The sequence below is a fragment of the Mus musculus genome, chromosome 13, assembly GCF_000001635.26.
Source record: "Mus musculus strain C57BL/6J chromosome 13, GRCm38.p6 C57BL/6J".
Classification (NCBI taxonomy): domain Eukaryota; kingdom Metazoa; phylum Chordata; class Mammalia; order Rodentia; family Muridae; genus Mus; species Mus musculus.
The window spans coordinates 63,161,729-63,176,824 of NC_000079.6; the positions used below are offsets into that span (position 1 = coordinate 63,161,729).

General features: G+C 51.0%; 1 protein-coding gene across 2 annotated transcripts in view; it reads left to right on the forward strand.

Moving 5' to 3' along the window:
• Window positions 1-15,096, forward strand: part of Aopep (aminopeptidase O) — a 361,204-nt gene that overhangs the window by 196,836 nt on the left and 149,272 nt on the right. For both annotated transcript variants that reach the window (NM_001289926.1, NM_001289924.1), the window contains exon 7: window positions 9,213-9,319. In NM_001289926.1, coding sequence (NP_001276855.1) covers window positions 9,213-9,319 — 107 coding nt within the window. The remainder of the gene's footprint in view (window positions 1-9,212; window positions 9,320-15,096) is intronic.

The window sequence follows — 15,096 nt, forward strand, 5'->3', positions numbered from 1 at the left end:
TGCTCATGGAGCGGTTCTGAGATTGGAGGATGGCGGCCGCTAAGCCTGCATTGGTGAGAGGTCCCCCAAGCTCTCGACAGACCCTGAGCCAGTCTTGTAAGCCTTTGTTCTTTCTTGGGGCTATGGCCGCTCGGCACTCCTTTGTGGCTTGCTCATAGATTAGCTGTTCTATCAGAGGCGCAGCTTGCTCTGACTCTCCAAAAATACGCTCTGCTGCCTCTGTCATTCTGGCCACAAAATCTGAGAAGGATTCCTGAGGTCCCTGGATTATCTTTGTTAACTGCCCAGTGGTTTCACCTGCTCGAGAGAGCGCCTTCCAGGCCCTAATAGCCGTGGAAGAAATCTGGGCATAAGCTCCCCAATGGTAGTTTGTCTGATCAGCAGAATAAGCTCCCTGACCCGTTAACAAGTCAAAAGTCCAATCTCTCTGCTCTGGAGTCAAAGCAGCTGCGTTTGCTCGGGCCTGCGCTTGTGCAGCTTCGTGCCAAAGCGCTCTCCATTCCATATATTTGCCCATACTAGGGAGAGCGGCTTTTACAACCGTTTGCCAGTCGGCAGGAGTTAGTGCCATGCCGGCGAGCCTGTCTAACTGCACCAAGGTAAAATTAGCATTGGTTCCGTATTTACGGACCGACTCGGCGAGTTCTTTAATTTGTAAGTATTCTACCGGAGCGTGGACACGCCCACCCTCGGCTCCTTCAAAGACTGGAAATGCCTGTTGTATTTTCCTTTGTTCCTCTCTGGGAATGAATGAGTCTGCGCACTGCCTCTCTGCGCACTGCCTCTCTGCGCACTGCCTCTCTGCGCATCTCTCTGCGCACTGCCTCTCTGCGCATTGCTGACGCACTACGCAGGGCGGGGGCTCCGCATAGGGCGGACCTTGAAACTGACTGCCCTGAGGCCAATCAGCAAACTGGCCTTCGCCAGCCGCTTTTGGCTTCCTTAACTGATTAGCTAGCACTTTACCTGGCTGGTACCCTTTTTTCTCATAATGAGCTGCTTCTTCCTCCCAGTCTGTTTCTTCAGAGGAGAATTCTTCATCTGCTTCAGAGCTACTAAGAGCTGGCTCCCCGAGCCCATCCAGCGATGAGCACAGGCTCCTTTTCCTAGAGACCTCCGCTAATTGATCTTTCTTCTTTTCCCTTTTTCCTCTTTTTCTTCTAATCTCTCTCCAGGTATTCCTACCTAACCTTAACTTTTCCTCAGGTTCAAGACCCGTGGAAAGGCCTGTACGCTTATTTTGTGTACCATATTTTCTCTTTGCTCCTACTCTCTCTCCCCGCTTTACTTCTGATAGCTTGTCCTGAATTTCCTCTAGAATTTTCAGCCCTATCTTAATCACTTGATAACATGTGAAAAGGAACAAAAGGGCTCCTAACACCAGAAAAAATTCAAGGCCAAACATATTCCACTTTACTTCTGATAGACTGTCTTGAATTTCCTTAGAAAGTTCAAGATCAGACTTACCTCGTAAAGCTGTACTCACTGGTACTCTCGTTCCCCAGCTGAAAAGTTCTGAATTCATACAGTTGAATCCTTCTTAACAGTCTGCTTTACGGGAACCTTTATTACCGCGACCCGCAGTTCTGGTTCTGGAATGAGGGATCTTCCTTGCGCCAGTCCCGAGTTTTTTCTCGTCCCGGAATTCGGCACCAATTGTTATTAGACGCGTTCTCACGCCCGGCCAGGAAGAACACCACAGACCAGAATCTTCTGCGGCAAAGCTTTATTGCTTACATCTTCAGGAGCAGGAGTGCAAGAAGCAAGAGCGAGCGAGCAAACGAAACCCCGTCCCTATTAAGGAGAATTCTCCTTCGCCTAGGACGTGTCACTCCCTGATTGGCTGCAGCCCATCGGCCGAGTTGACGTCACGGGGAAGGCAGAGCACATGGAGTAGAGAACCACCCTCGGCATATGCGCAGATTATTTGTTTACCACTTAGAACACAGCTGTCAGCGCCATCTTGTAACGGCGAATGTGGGCGCGGCTCCCAACAAAAAAGTCTCTTCCCTTCAAGTTCACAATCTAGACATGGAGGGAACAGACAACAAAAGAAATAGCAATGTGATAAGTACTGTGAGGAGAGGGGGGGCCTCACACAGAGTGAGGGGAGCTCACACAGAGTGGGGGGGAGCTCACACAGAGTGTGGGGGGGAGTTCACACAGAGTGAGGGGGAGCTCACACAGAGTGGGGGGGAGCTCACACAGAGTGGGGGGAGCTCACACAGAGTGAGGGGGAGCTCACACAGAGTGAGGGGGAGCTCACACAGAGTGGGGGGAGCTCACACAGAGTGGGGGGGAGCTCACACAGAGTGGGGGGAGCTCACACAGAGTGAGGGGGAGCTCACACAGAGTGGGGGGAGCTCATACAGAGTGGAGGGAGCTCACACAGTGGGGGAGCTCACACAGAGTGGGGGGGAGCTCACACAGAGTGAGGGGGAGCTCACACAGAGAGGGGGGGGGAGCTCACACAGAGTGAGGGGGAGCTCACAGAGTCGGGGGGAGCTCACACAGAGTGGTGTGATCTCACACAGTGGGGTGAGCTCACACAGAGTGGGAGTTAGCTCACACAGAGTGGGGGGGAGCTCACACAGAGTCGGGGGGAGCTCACACAGAGTGGGGGGGAGCTCACACAGAGTGGGGGGGGAGCTCACACAGAGTGGGGGGAGCTCACACAGAATGGGGTGAGCTCACACAGAGTGGGGGGGAGCTCACACAGAGTGGGGGGGAGCTCACACAGAGAGTGGGGGGAGCTAACACAGAGAGTGGGGGTGAGCTCACACAGAGTGGGGGTGAGCTCACACAGAGTGGGGGGAGCTCACACAGAGTGGGGGGAGCTCACACAGAGTGGGGGGAGCTCACACAGTGGGGTGAGCTCACACAGAGTGTGGGGGAGCTCACACAGAGTGTGGGGGGAGCTCACACAGAGTGGGGGGGGAGCTCACACAGAGTGGGGGGGGCTCACACAGAGTGGGGTGAGCTCACACAGAGTGGGGGGAGCTCACACAGAGTGGGGGGGAGCTCACACAGTTGGGTGAGCTCACACAGTGAGGGGGAGCTCACACAAAGTGGGGGGGAGCTCACACAGAGTGGGGGGGAGCTCACACAGAGAGTAGGGGGATCTCACACAGAGTGGGGTGAGCTCACACAGAGTGGGGGGGAGCTCACACAGAGTGGGGGGAGCTCACAAAGAGTGGGGGGAGCTCACACAGAGTGGAGGGAGCTCATACAGAGTGGTGTGATCTCACACAGTGGGGTGAGCTCACACAGAGTGGGAGTTAGCTCACACAGAGTGGGGGGGAGCTCACACAGAGTGGGGGGGGAGCTCACACAGAGAGTAGGGGGATCTCACACAGAATGGGGTGAGCTCACACAGAGTGGGGGGGAGCTCACACAGAGTGGGGGGGAGCTCACACAGTGGGGTGAGCTCACACAGAGTGGGGGGGAGCTCACACAGAGAGTGGGGGTGAGCTCACACAGAGTGGGGGGGTGAGCTCACACAGAGTGGGGGGGTGAGCTCACACAGAGTGGGGGGGAGCTCACACAGAGTGGGGGGGGAGCTCACACAGAGTGGGGGGGAGCTCACACAGAGTGGGGGGGAGCTCACACAGAGAGTAGGGGGATCTCACACAGAATGGGGTGAGCTCACACAGAGTGGGGGGGGGAGCTCACACAGAGTGGGGGGGAGCTCACACAGAGTGGGGGGAGCTCACACAGAGAGTAGGGGAATCTCACACAGAATGGGGTGAGCTCACACAGAGTGGGGGGAGCTCACACAGAGTGGGGGGGAGCTCACACAGTGGGATGAGCTCACACAGAGTGAGGGGGAGCTCACACAGAGTGGGGGGGAGCTCACACAGAGAGTAGGGGGATCTCACACAGAGTGGGATGAGCTCACACAGAGTGGGGGGAGCTCACACAGAGTGGGGGGGAGCTCACACAGAGAGTAGGGGGATCTCACACAGAGAGTAGGGGAATCTCACACAGAATGGGGTGAGCTCACACAGAGTGGGGGGAGCTCACACAGAGTGGGGGGAGCTCACACAGAGTGGGGGGGAGCTCACACAGTGGGATGAGCTCACACAGAGTGAGGGGGAGCTCACACAGAGTGGGGGGGAGCTCACACAGAGAGTAGGGGGATCTCACACAGAGTGGGGTGAGCTCACACAGAGTGGGGGGGAGCTCACACAGAGTAGGGGGAGCTCACACAGAGTGGGGGGAGCTCGCACAGAGTGGAGGGAGCTCACACAGAGTGGTGTGATCTCACACAGTGGGGTGAGCTCACACAGAGTGGGAGTTAGCTCACACAGAGTGGGGGGGGAGCTCACACAGAGAGTAGGGGGATCTCACACAGAATGGGGTGAGCTCACACAGAGTGGGGGGGAGCTCACACAGAGTGGGGGGAGCTCACACAGTGGGGTGAGCTCACACAGAGTGAGGGGGAGCTCACACAGAGTGGGGGGGAGCTCACACAGAGTGAGGGGGAGCTCACAAAGAGTGCGGGGGGGGGAGCTCACACAGAGTGGGGGGAGCTCACACAGAGTGGGGGGAGCTCACACAGAGAGTATGGGTATCTCACACAGAGTGGGGGGAGCTCACACAGAGAGTAGGGGATCTCACACAGAGTGCGGGGAGCTCACACAGAGAATGGGGGTATCTCACACAGAGTGAGATGAGCTCACACAGTGGGGGGAGCTCATACAGAGTGGGGGGTAAGCTCATACAGAGTGGGGGGAACTCATACAGAGTGTGTTGGGAGCTCACACAGAGCGGGGGTGGTGGGGGGAGGGCTCATACAGAGTGGAGGGAGCTGTTTGGAGTCAGAGAAGACCCCTGTTAAGTATATGTTTGAACAGAGGCATGAAGGTCAGACTCCTTCATTACATAATCCCATGCGTTAAACACACAGGATGTTTTATTTTGTTTTGTTTTTGTTTTGTCTGGAGACAGGGCCGGGCTATGTAGCGCCAGCTGGCCTGAAGTTACTGTATAAACCAGACTGGGCTTGAGTTTATATGAGTACTCATCCCTGGCTATAGGCTTTTTAAAATATCAGGTTCAAATATTGATCCATAGTGGGTGTGGCTTATACTAGGTGAGGCTGAGGCAGGAAGATGCACAGGAATTGAGGCCAGCTTAGTCTTCATAAGTTCCCGGTCAGTCAGGATTAGATAACAAGACCCTATATCACCCCCCCCTTCCAAAAAAAGAGAATAAAAATCAGGAGCGATACCTTTGGGTGAAGGAAGGACCAGGCAGTTGGTGCTATGGATTAGGTGGCATGACAAACTGGCCTCTGCTCTGCCACCACAGTCAGTTGTCATGTCTAAAGGGAGGTTCAGTATGGCTGGAACAACAAGCCCCAGTGTTTTAGGGAACTCAGTATTTCTAAATTCTTATGTGATGCTCATTAATTCAGAAAAGGTGTTATAAACCAGGGGTAGTGGCTTACACTTGTATTCCCAGTGTGGGAGAGTTCAAGCATAGGTATTGCCACAGCTCGGAAGGAACCCTGGGCCATGTGGTGAGCTCAGCACTGGCCTCAGCTTGACAGATACCTTGTCACAAAACACAAAAGGCAAACGTTTTATCCATTGTACAAACCAAGAGCTGAGAGTGTAACACAGCGGCCACACTTCTGCTCATGCTGTAGGCTATAGGCTGAACCTGTGTGTTCGAGAGCGGAGAATGTTCCCTTAGTGGTCATGTGCCTCTGCCTTAGCCCACAGGCCTGGATTCAACCTCTAGGATGAAAAGCACGGATCACACACTCCTTCACTGCCTCCACTTTAACTTCGACCTTGAGCTCTCCTGAGCATGGGACTGAAGGACCATTTCCTACCTTCTATCTCTCTCTTTCTCTCTCTTTCTCTCTCTTTCTTTCTTTCTTTCTTTCTTTCTTTCTTTCTTTCTTTCTTTCTTCCTTCCTTCCTTCCTTCCTTCCTTCCTTCCTTCCTTTCTTTCTTTTTTTTTTTTTTTTTGATTTTTTTCGAGACAGGGTTTCTCTGTATAGCCCTGGCTGTCCTAGAACTCACTTTGTAGACCAGGCTGGAATCGAACTCAGAAATCTGACTGCCTCTGCCTCCCGAGTGCTGGGATTAAAGGCGTGTGCCACCACACCCAGCTTCTATCTATTTCCTGATCCTAGTGTCATTCTTTTTCTGCATGGTCTCCATCCTCACCATCCTAGGCATGTTGGTACTTCTCTAAAACTCCCAAGTTTGTTTTTACTGTTTGATTTTGGTCAAGGACATTCTGCCTGGTGAAATCTTGTGTTTCAGTGGCCATCTTGAGGCCCCATCTCTTATTCTCAAACTGATTCACACCTCAAACTCTTCCAACACAGCTTTGCTAGACTCTGGATTCCTGTTGCTTCTACTGTGTACATTTCTTACCCTCATACAGAGACTGTGTCATCGCACAGTGGTGCTGCCTTTCATTTGTCCTCTTGTACCAATCTATATCCTCCACTCCAAAGAAGCTGTACAGTTCATAGAAAGGGCGGCTAGGATCTGCGATGGACCAGGTTTGAGTCCCAGCTCTCTGGCTCAATGGCTTTCAGCGCACAGGCGGGATATATAGCTTCTTTGGACCGTGGTTTCCCCCTTGGGAAAATAAGTCTAAGAAGGCTCATATTCACAATTTGGATATGTGTGTGAGCTTAACACATTCTAGACACATCGAAGCTGTGTGTGAAATGCCTGTTTGCTTCCATCCTGGGCCCACTGACATTCTGCAAAGGGTGAATATCAGTATGCCCTGTCTTCAACTCTCCCTTGTCCCTTTAAGACAAGCAGACTGGAACTCCTGAGTTCATTTCAGTCATCCCAGAGTGTCTCTGACTTCATGTTAAAGAGAAAGCCCTCTTTTGCCATGCGCCATGTCTGTTTGGTTCCTGTTTCTGTCCTGAGTATCTCCTTACCAAGTGACAGAGTGGAGGCTGGGCTCCATCTCTCAGGTGCTGGCATGCCTTCCATGGTGTACTGGCTAGTTTTGTGTCAACTTGACACAGCTGGAGTTATCACAGAGAAAGGAGCTTCAGTTGAGGAAATGCCTCCATGAGATCCAACTGTAAGGCATTTTCTCAATTAGTGATCAAGGGGGAAAGGCCCCTTGTAGGTGGGACCATCTCTGGGCTGGTAGTCTTGGGTTTTATAAGAGAGCAGGCTGAGCAAGCCAGGTGAGGCAAGCCAGTAAAGAACATCCCTCCATGGCCTCTGCATCAGCTCCTGCTTCCTGACCTGCTTGAGTTCCAGTCCTGACTTCCTTTGGTGATGAACAGCAGTATGGAAGTGTAAGCCAAATAAATCCTTTCCTCCCCATCTTGCTTCTTGGTCATGCTGTTTGTGCAGGAATAGAAACCCTGACTAAGACAAATGGCCTTTCTATGTTCAATCTATGGGACCAGAAGGTGATTGCTAAGAGAAGCTGTCCATGGATGGGAAGAGAGAAATACTGAAATAAAGAGCAAATGAGTGTCAGGTACTATGCGCATTCAGAGGTAGAAGAGGCCTGAAAGCCTTGTGGACAAGCTGCCCACTGCTGTGGCTTTAAGGAAAGCAGAGGCTAGGCTCTCTCCACTACTCCTGTTACCCACCCTGATAAATAGCCCTTTCATGTCTTCCTGCAGAAGAGGGGCATGAGGGCCAAGGGTAGGACTCTTCTTTGGGATGCAGCAGCGCCAGTAGAGAAGAGGGTGACAGAATTCAGTGATGGCTATGACCACATGGAGACATTCACTGCAGCATTGAGCCCAAGTGCACAGCAAAGCATGTCAAGTCAGAATGAGGAGGAAGCTGCAGCCTCTCAGAGCAGTGGCTGGGAAGAAGTGAGTTGACTTGCCAGTTTGGGTGGTATACTACCTTCATTGACTAGATAAACTCTGTGCTCCATCCACATCTAGGCTGTCCTGCTTGGGCTGCCATAATCAAACTCCAGAAGTTGTAGCTTAAGTAACTGCTCGAGTTGACAGGAACCCCAAGATCCAGGGACCAACAGGATTGCTTTTCTGTGGTGGCCTCTTGTCTTTGCTGCTGCCCAATGGTTGCCTCCTCACTTGAGCCTCACATAATTATTCTTCCACTCTTGAGAGATGGACAGAGCTCTGGCATCTTCCTGACCACAGCCCTGAAGGTTACCCTCTGATAGCTTCATTTAACCATAATCACCTTTGGAAGTCTCTGGAAGCACAGTCTTTCATGTACATATCTTGTGGAGCAGCCTATTGATCTTCTGGCTCCTCTGCAACTCTGCCCTCTTGGCTTGGTTGTCTGCTCCAAACCTGTCTGCACCCCTCACCGTGTTCTAAGAACATCACACTCTTTCCAAACCAGTGGTGCGCGCTCACTCTCTGAAGTCTCTGCCCCTGCAAGCTCAGGCATTACCACCTACTGTAGAAACCTTCTGAATCCTTGTGTCCCTACTGACAGAGCTGCTCCATGGTCCTTGTTGAGCCACACATTGTCCTCAGTGTGATATTAGTGCCCTCCGTGGTAGAACAGTCCTCCATCCTGACCCAGGGCCTACACAGATTTGATGAATGCATTTCTAAAGACCAGTAATTCCTAGAAATGTCTGCAGACCCGATGTCCCCTCCTTGCAGGGCACTCCACTGCCTGCCTTCTCTTATGGAGATCCCAGCCGTCCATGTGGTGGCCTTGTGAGCACGTCCATGTGACAGCAGCCAATTCTGACTCTCTGGAGCAGTGTGATGGCCTCCCCTGCCTCCAAATTGAGTCCAGACAGTAATACTTTTTTTTTTCTGGATCTATGCAAACAGAGTCATCTGGATTACATTAGCAAGCTCCACTATAAACAGTCCTTAACAAAATTGAGGGTTGGGAAAAAGAAGAGGTAAGTGGAGGAGGGGCCTTTCCCCTCCCCGTGCAGAAGCACAAGGCAGGGAAGGAAGGCTGGACGGAATCAAAAGAGAAATGGTTTGTGGGGAAGACCCCATTTCAGGTGAGTATTCTGGACTGGAGTAGTTTCCAGGGCCAGGGACTCAAAGGACAGGGCCAGCTGCACCATCAGTGCAGGGGCTGTACAGCTTGCTCAGTGCTCCTTGGAGGACCAGTTGGTTGTCTTCTGATGGAAAGCGAGGAGCCGAGTAGGCCCAGTTGTCCCCCAGTGAAACAAAGCAAATCCTTTGCTGAGAAAAACCTGACCCAACACATGACTGCTGTGCACATTCTTTGTGTCTGTGTCCCACGCAGCTGCCCCCCCATGAGGCCCTGGAGCAGCAGGAGCTGAGGGCTTGCCTGCGCTGGCACCGCCTGCAGGATGAGCTTCGGAACTCCCCAGAGGGAATGCAGGTGTTAAGGTAAGGCACCAATGCTTCCCACCACCTCATCTTCCCTTCCTCCCTCTCTCCCTCCCTCCCTCCTTTCTTCCCTCCCTCCCTCCCTCCTTTCTTCCCTCCCTCCCTCCCTCCCTCCCTCCCTCCCTCCCTCCCTCCCTCCCTCCTTTCCTTCCTTCCTTTTTGCTTTTAAAATCAAACAGGGCTTGGGTTCCTCACACTAGGGACATGATTGCTATCTTTTAAGTCTCTCTGAGTGTGGGTTTTGATTTGCCTTTTGAAAACTTCCTAGTGTCTCTCTAGTCAGGGAGAGAGAGAGAGAGAGAGACGACAGACAGAAATAACAGCTAGCATGAGGCCATTTCCGGCACTAAATTCCTCACTTGAAGTTCTAATAGTCACTTTATGTGGTAACTGTGGATGTGAAAAAGGTTAGGGTTCGGCAGTTTGTCAGACAGTAACCCTTTAAAGCCAAAGGGGAAAATGTGTAAGAAAATATTGACTACTTTGTGTTTAGTAGTAACAGATGTGCATGTCAATGGGCCTTTTGTTCAGTTGTTGCCCAGCAGGAAACCGCCATTGCTCTCTGCACTCCCAGCTCCTGGGTGGTGTTCTGAGACTGCACATGGCACTTGTAGGATTACTTCGTGCCATTTTCCCAGTTCTGTCCTCTCTCCTTTGGTGTTTTTGTGCTATAAATACTTACCTGTAGCCTCTTGCCTAGCCCCAGGAGCACCAAAGTTGCTACAGAAGGTTCCATGCAGCCCCTGATAAGGGGAATCAAGTGTTTAAAGTCTGCAGTCAGTGGGCTGGGTGGCCCATGTAGGAATTTCCCCTTTCTCAGCCCATTGTACATGACTCCCTGAGGGCAACCTGCTCCCTCTGGGCAGGGGCCTGCCGTGGGCGCTTCTGCTGTTGTTACGTGCTTCTAAGTAAGCACCTGCTCCCGTGTTGGGCCTGGAGCATGCTGGGAGGCAAAGCCAGAGCCTGCTAGACCCTAGGGCAAGGCTGGCTGGTGCTTTCGTGCAGTGCTGCCTTTGCCGAGGCAGGCTCCTTGCCGGCGTGACAACTGTCACCTCCCAGGCTCACTCATCCATTGTTTAGGAGAAACAGCTAGAACAGTTGTAAAGCACAACCAGACAGGAGCCAGGAACCAGAAGCTCTGCCATTCTGCTCTGCCACTGTGCCTGTATCTTTTCCCTTAACCAACCTCTGGCGAGCCTGTGTGAACCGCTGACCAAGTGTGGCTGCCCTCACAGTGTGAACGTGGTGCCTGCTCTCAAGGAGCTTCCACTTAGCAAGAACAGTGAAAAGAGCTTTGCTGTGCCTTGGGAACAGAAAATGGCAGAGCCTTGAGTCAAGAGGGACTCTACCTCACATTGGTCAGAAGCTAGCTAATCTCTGGTGTGCAGGGATCCTGGGTCACCTGCTCTTTCCTGTGTAGAGGAGCAGAGGTGCAGGGCAGAGGGAAGGTCTGGTAGAGCAGTGAGCTGTGTGTGTGTGTGTACACCTGTACATAAGTGAATGTGTGGATGTGTGTAGATACACAGCCAGCAGATGCTTTACTGTGGAGACAAGGGCAGTGAGTACCCAGAATGACTGGGGCTTTGCGGTGAGTGCTTGGGTAGATGGTGATGACATTTATGTAGATGGAAGAACCGGTGTTAATAAAGATTCTGTTGTTGCACGTGCTGACTTTGAGATGTTGCGTATAGGAGTATTTCCTATCAGTGGAAGGCAGGAGCTTATGGGAAAGAGACTATTCATCCTGACCAGTACTCATGTGAGTATACTCCAGCTACCCAGGAAACGAAGAGGCAAGCAAAGTTGTCAGATGGTCCAGCAAAGGATCCTAGGTAAATAGCTATGCACGTAGAAGCTAGCTCAGGAGGCATCACTGTGGAGGCAACATGGGGTCCTGCCACAGCTAAGAGCAAGCTGTATGAACTGTAAATTCTTCAGCCCCAGATTCCTCTTCTCAAATTAAGAGACCTTCTCCATTCTCCATGTTTAAGTCCCCAGACGGTTGTGATTCTGCCTGGTCATGGTCCTTTGGTGTGGAGAAGAGCACCCACATCATCTTGCAGAATGTCTCCAGTTCGTAAACTGAGTTACACTGCCCCTCAGAAGCTCCTTTGCAGCCCTGGCCTCCGCGGAGATGTGATCCACCCACTTGCAGGCAATTGTCTTTTCCATAGTGAGAGGAGTTGGGAGTATTTTAGATATTTGAACTACAAGGCTTCTTGTGGCTTTTATTTATTTTTCTTTGTCTTAATATTCAGAAACCGTGTTGTCCTAAATTTAGGCTGTCTGAAACAATGCATTTGAAGGATTCTTTGCAGACAGATACAGAGAACAGTCATCGCTGCAAGTTCGCTGCAGAGGAATTACTTGATTGGCTTCAACTTAGTCCTGTCCCCTGTGGTTCTCCCTAAAATGAACCCAGAGAACCTCAAGATACTGACATGGAAAACAGGAAGGGCATACTAAGAAAGGGATACAAACCTGTTCTAAGATTGTGTCTCACTGTGCAGGTGACCCTGAGAAAGAACCCCTTTAAACAGTACCGTGATCAGAGATAGTGCCTTTTTTTGTCAAGCTACTCCACCATCTTGAAAGATGGATAAAGAGCCATGTGAGCCTTAGAGACAAAATGTACGCAGTGTCACTGCTGTCACTCTGTGCCCCCTTGTCATGGCTCTGCCTGCAATTGCGCAGAAAAAAAAAATCAAGTCAGAAGGCCACATGTCCAAGGATTGTGTGTGGGCAACACCAATCACCCCATCAAAGAAAATGGCATCTTGCTGGGTTTACACAGTAAAGAATTACAAAGTAAGAAGAGACACAGCAAGAATTTGAGACCTTATTTTGTCATCACTGCATGCACACGCACCTGTGCCACTGTGTGCATGCCACTGATTTATACTCCCACGACTTAAGACTAGAACTAGTAAGAATCTTGAGTCTGAGTAAGTTTCCCAGGCTGTCCTTGCATTGTGATCTTCCTGCCTCCACTCTAAGTGCTGGGATTACCTTCCTGTACCCTGTGACCAGCTGCTGCCAGCCTCGATACTCCCAGTGTTGGACATGCATCTTATCCTTGGCACCTTACATTGACTGCTGATTCGTTTCATCCAATGAGTCTTCCACTGACTTTCCTATGAATATCATCTGAGCTCCAACAGGGTCTTGTAAATTCCTTCCTACCTCTAAGGTGGTCACAGCTCTGAAAGCAGTCACTTACCCTGAGTTGCAAATATTAGGGGACTTATTGCTAAATCCATGATAGAGTGTGTGTGTGTGTGTGTGTGTGTGTGTGTGTGTGTGTGTGTGTGTGTGTGTTGGCTGTTTAGAGGCTTTTCCCTAGCAGAGACACAGTGGCACTCTCTCACTCTCACCCATCTGCCAGCCCTAGACAGAACTGCCAGTTTTCTCACGCCAGCAGCACAGCACTATCCAGATGCTAGGGAATTTCTGCACGGCTCCTAGTCCCTCAACTCTCAGTACAGCTGGATCACGAATCTTCTCAACTGGTTAAGGGTTTCTGACAAGCCACAAGTGGTGGACAAACTACAAGGCACAGCCTGAAGAAGCCTCTCTATTTTGTTTTATTGTTGTTGTTTGATTGATTGTTTGTGATTTATTACTGCTGCTTATTTTGGGATTAATTCTTAAAGTAATGCTCAAGCTAAGAAAGCAGAAGGCTGCTGGAACGCCTTCTCTGAGCCACCATAGCCACTATCGTGCTAGATAGATAAAGGCATCCTGTCTACCTTCGTATGAATGCATTACCCAGAGGCCACAGAAACACTATCCCTGATAGTGGGGTGGGAGGCACATTGTAATTCTGTCCAGAGCTGAAGTGCAAGCCATCTGCAAATGTGCATGATGCCTCAGCTCCCAGCTTCTAATCTACAGCCATAGAGCATGCTCATTAAAACTCTTCTCATGGAATCCTGGAAGTTTTCACCTCTCAGATTTTCTTAAAATTGGTATTTCTAATTTCTGAAGAATGTGGCAGTTTTCTCATGGTGTGTGTAGACATATCAGTTGGCAAAATGACACAAGCCAGCCTGAGAAAATCTCTCCCCTCAAGAGCCCCTAACTGGTGCTTTGGATAGATATATGCCTTCCTGATGTCCCTCTCCTCTCTAGGGTGCATGTGACTTGGGCTATGAGACAGTCTACCTTCCAATCAGTGGCTTCTTCCTTACCAATTCCAGGCTGACCTCTCCTCCTCCTCCTCCTCCTCCTCCTCCTCCTCCTCCTCCTCCTCCTCCTCCTCCTCCTCCTCCTCCTCACCCACCCCCTCCCCCTGTTGCCTCTGTCTTCAGGCTGCCTCAGACATGCTGTATATTCTTTCTAGGACTTAAGCTCTCTGAGTGCTAGCATTATTGATTATCAAAGGGTCAAATAAGTTTTGTTTGTTTGGGCAGACATTGTTTTGGGGCTCTCTGCCCAATGTGGACGCGTTTAGAGCCCTCCTCCACAAGCACCCACCTCACTCTTTGTTGCCTCTGACTTCTATTATCTACAGAAACACTCTCTTTTTCTTCGCCCTTAGCAGATAAATAGCTCACCTTTCTCACTTTAGTGCCACCCCATCGTCTAATCATCAGCCAACCCTGTCCGGTACACTCAGTTGTCTGGAGTCCACATGCTGCTCTCTTGGGGAATAGAGAAGCCTTGCCCCCTACACCTTGTGTCCTGGTTGTGCCGTATTCTGTAACCGTCTTTCCGTTCTTTCCTTCCTTTATTCCTCTGCTTTCCCTGGCACCACTGGGAAGTCCCGGGAACTTCTGTCTCTGACTTCCACACCAGAAGCAAGGATTCTTCCTGCTGCTGCCCCTGCCCCCATCTCCTTTTTGGTCATATCAGAGTTGTTTCTTGTCCCACATTTGATGTTCCTCGGGGGACTACATTCCCAGTTAGTTACAGGGTCTTCCAGAGTGATGTTATCCAAAATCAGTCTTAGGATTTTTCCACATGACGACTCAGAACTTAGATTATGTCAGGCTTATTTAAAAGTATTCCCAGGAAAGGAAAATGGAAGAGAAAGTAGAAGTGAGAGGAGGAAGCTACACAAAAGGAGCTGAGATCTCGGGCAACTCATACGCAGTCGCCCTGGAAGCAGCAGGAGAGTTCCTGTGGCTTTTCCCATTAGAGCAAAGGACAAGTGTACCTGTCATGTTCAGAGAGATGCATTTTCCAAGGTATTCTGGGGACAGGCTAAAGCAAACGAGTGCCTGTTCTTTGCCACAGTGTCATGGAGTGAGGGAGGGAGCTGGAGCTGGCATGTTTGGCAAAGATGGTTAAGAGCCACAGAGCCACCCTGTAAAAGCTGGAAGCTCCTGTGACTCCATTGCCAGCAGCCTGTCTCACCGTTTGGTGCTTCAGAGGTAAATGCTGAGTTACCCACTGACATCACTTCCTGGTTCCCTATGCCACACACACACTGGCAATGCCATCCCATGTGTCTGCTTACCAATTAGAGTAAAACTCAGTTCCACACACTCCTTCAGGGTGGGAACCCGGGAGCTCCACATTCTCCCTCCTCCCTTCCATCCTCCCCTGGGAGCGCCATCCTCCCACCCTTTCCCTCCTTTCCTGGGAGTTCCAACCTCTCCCATTCCTTCATCTCTTGAGCGCTCCATCCTCCCCTCTTCCCTCCCCTCTTGGGACACCCCCTCCCGCAACTACCCGTTCTACTACAAAAGTATTCCGTCAGTAGACCCTCCTTTCCTCTTGAATCCTCTATTTGTGCCTGCCTCCTCCCTTTGTGTGCTGGATACAATCACAAG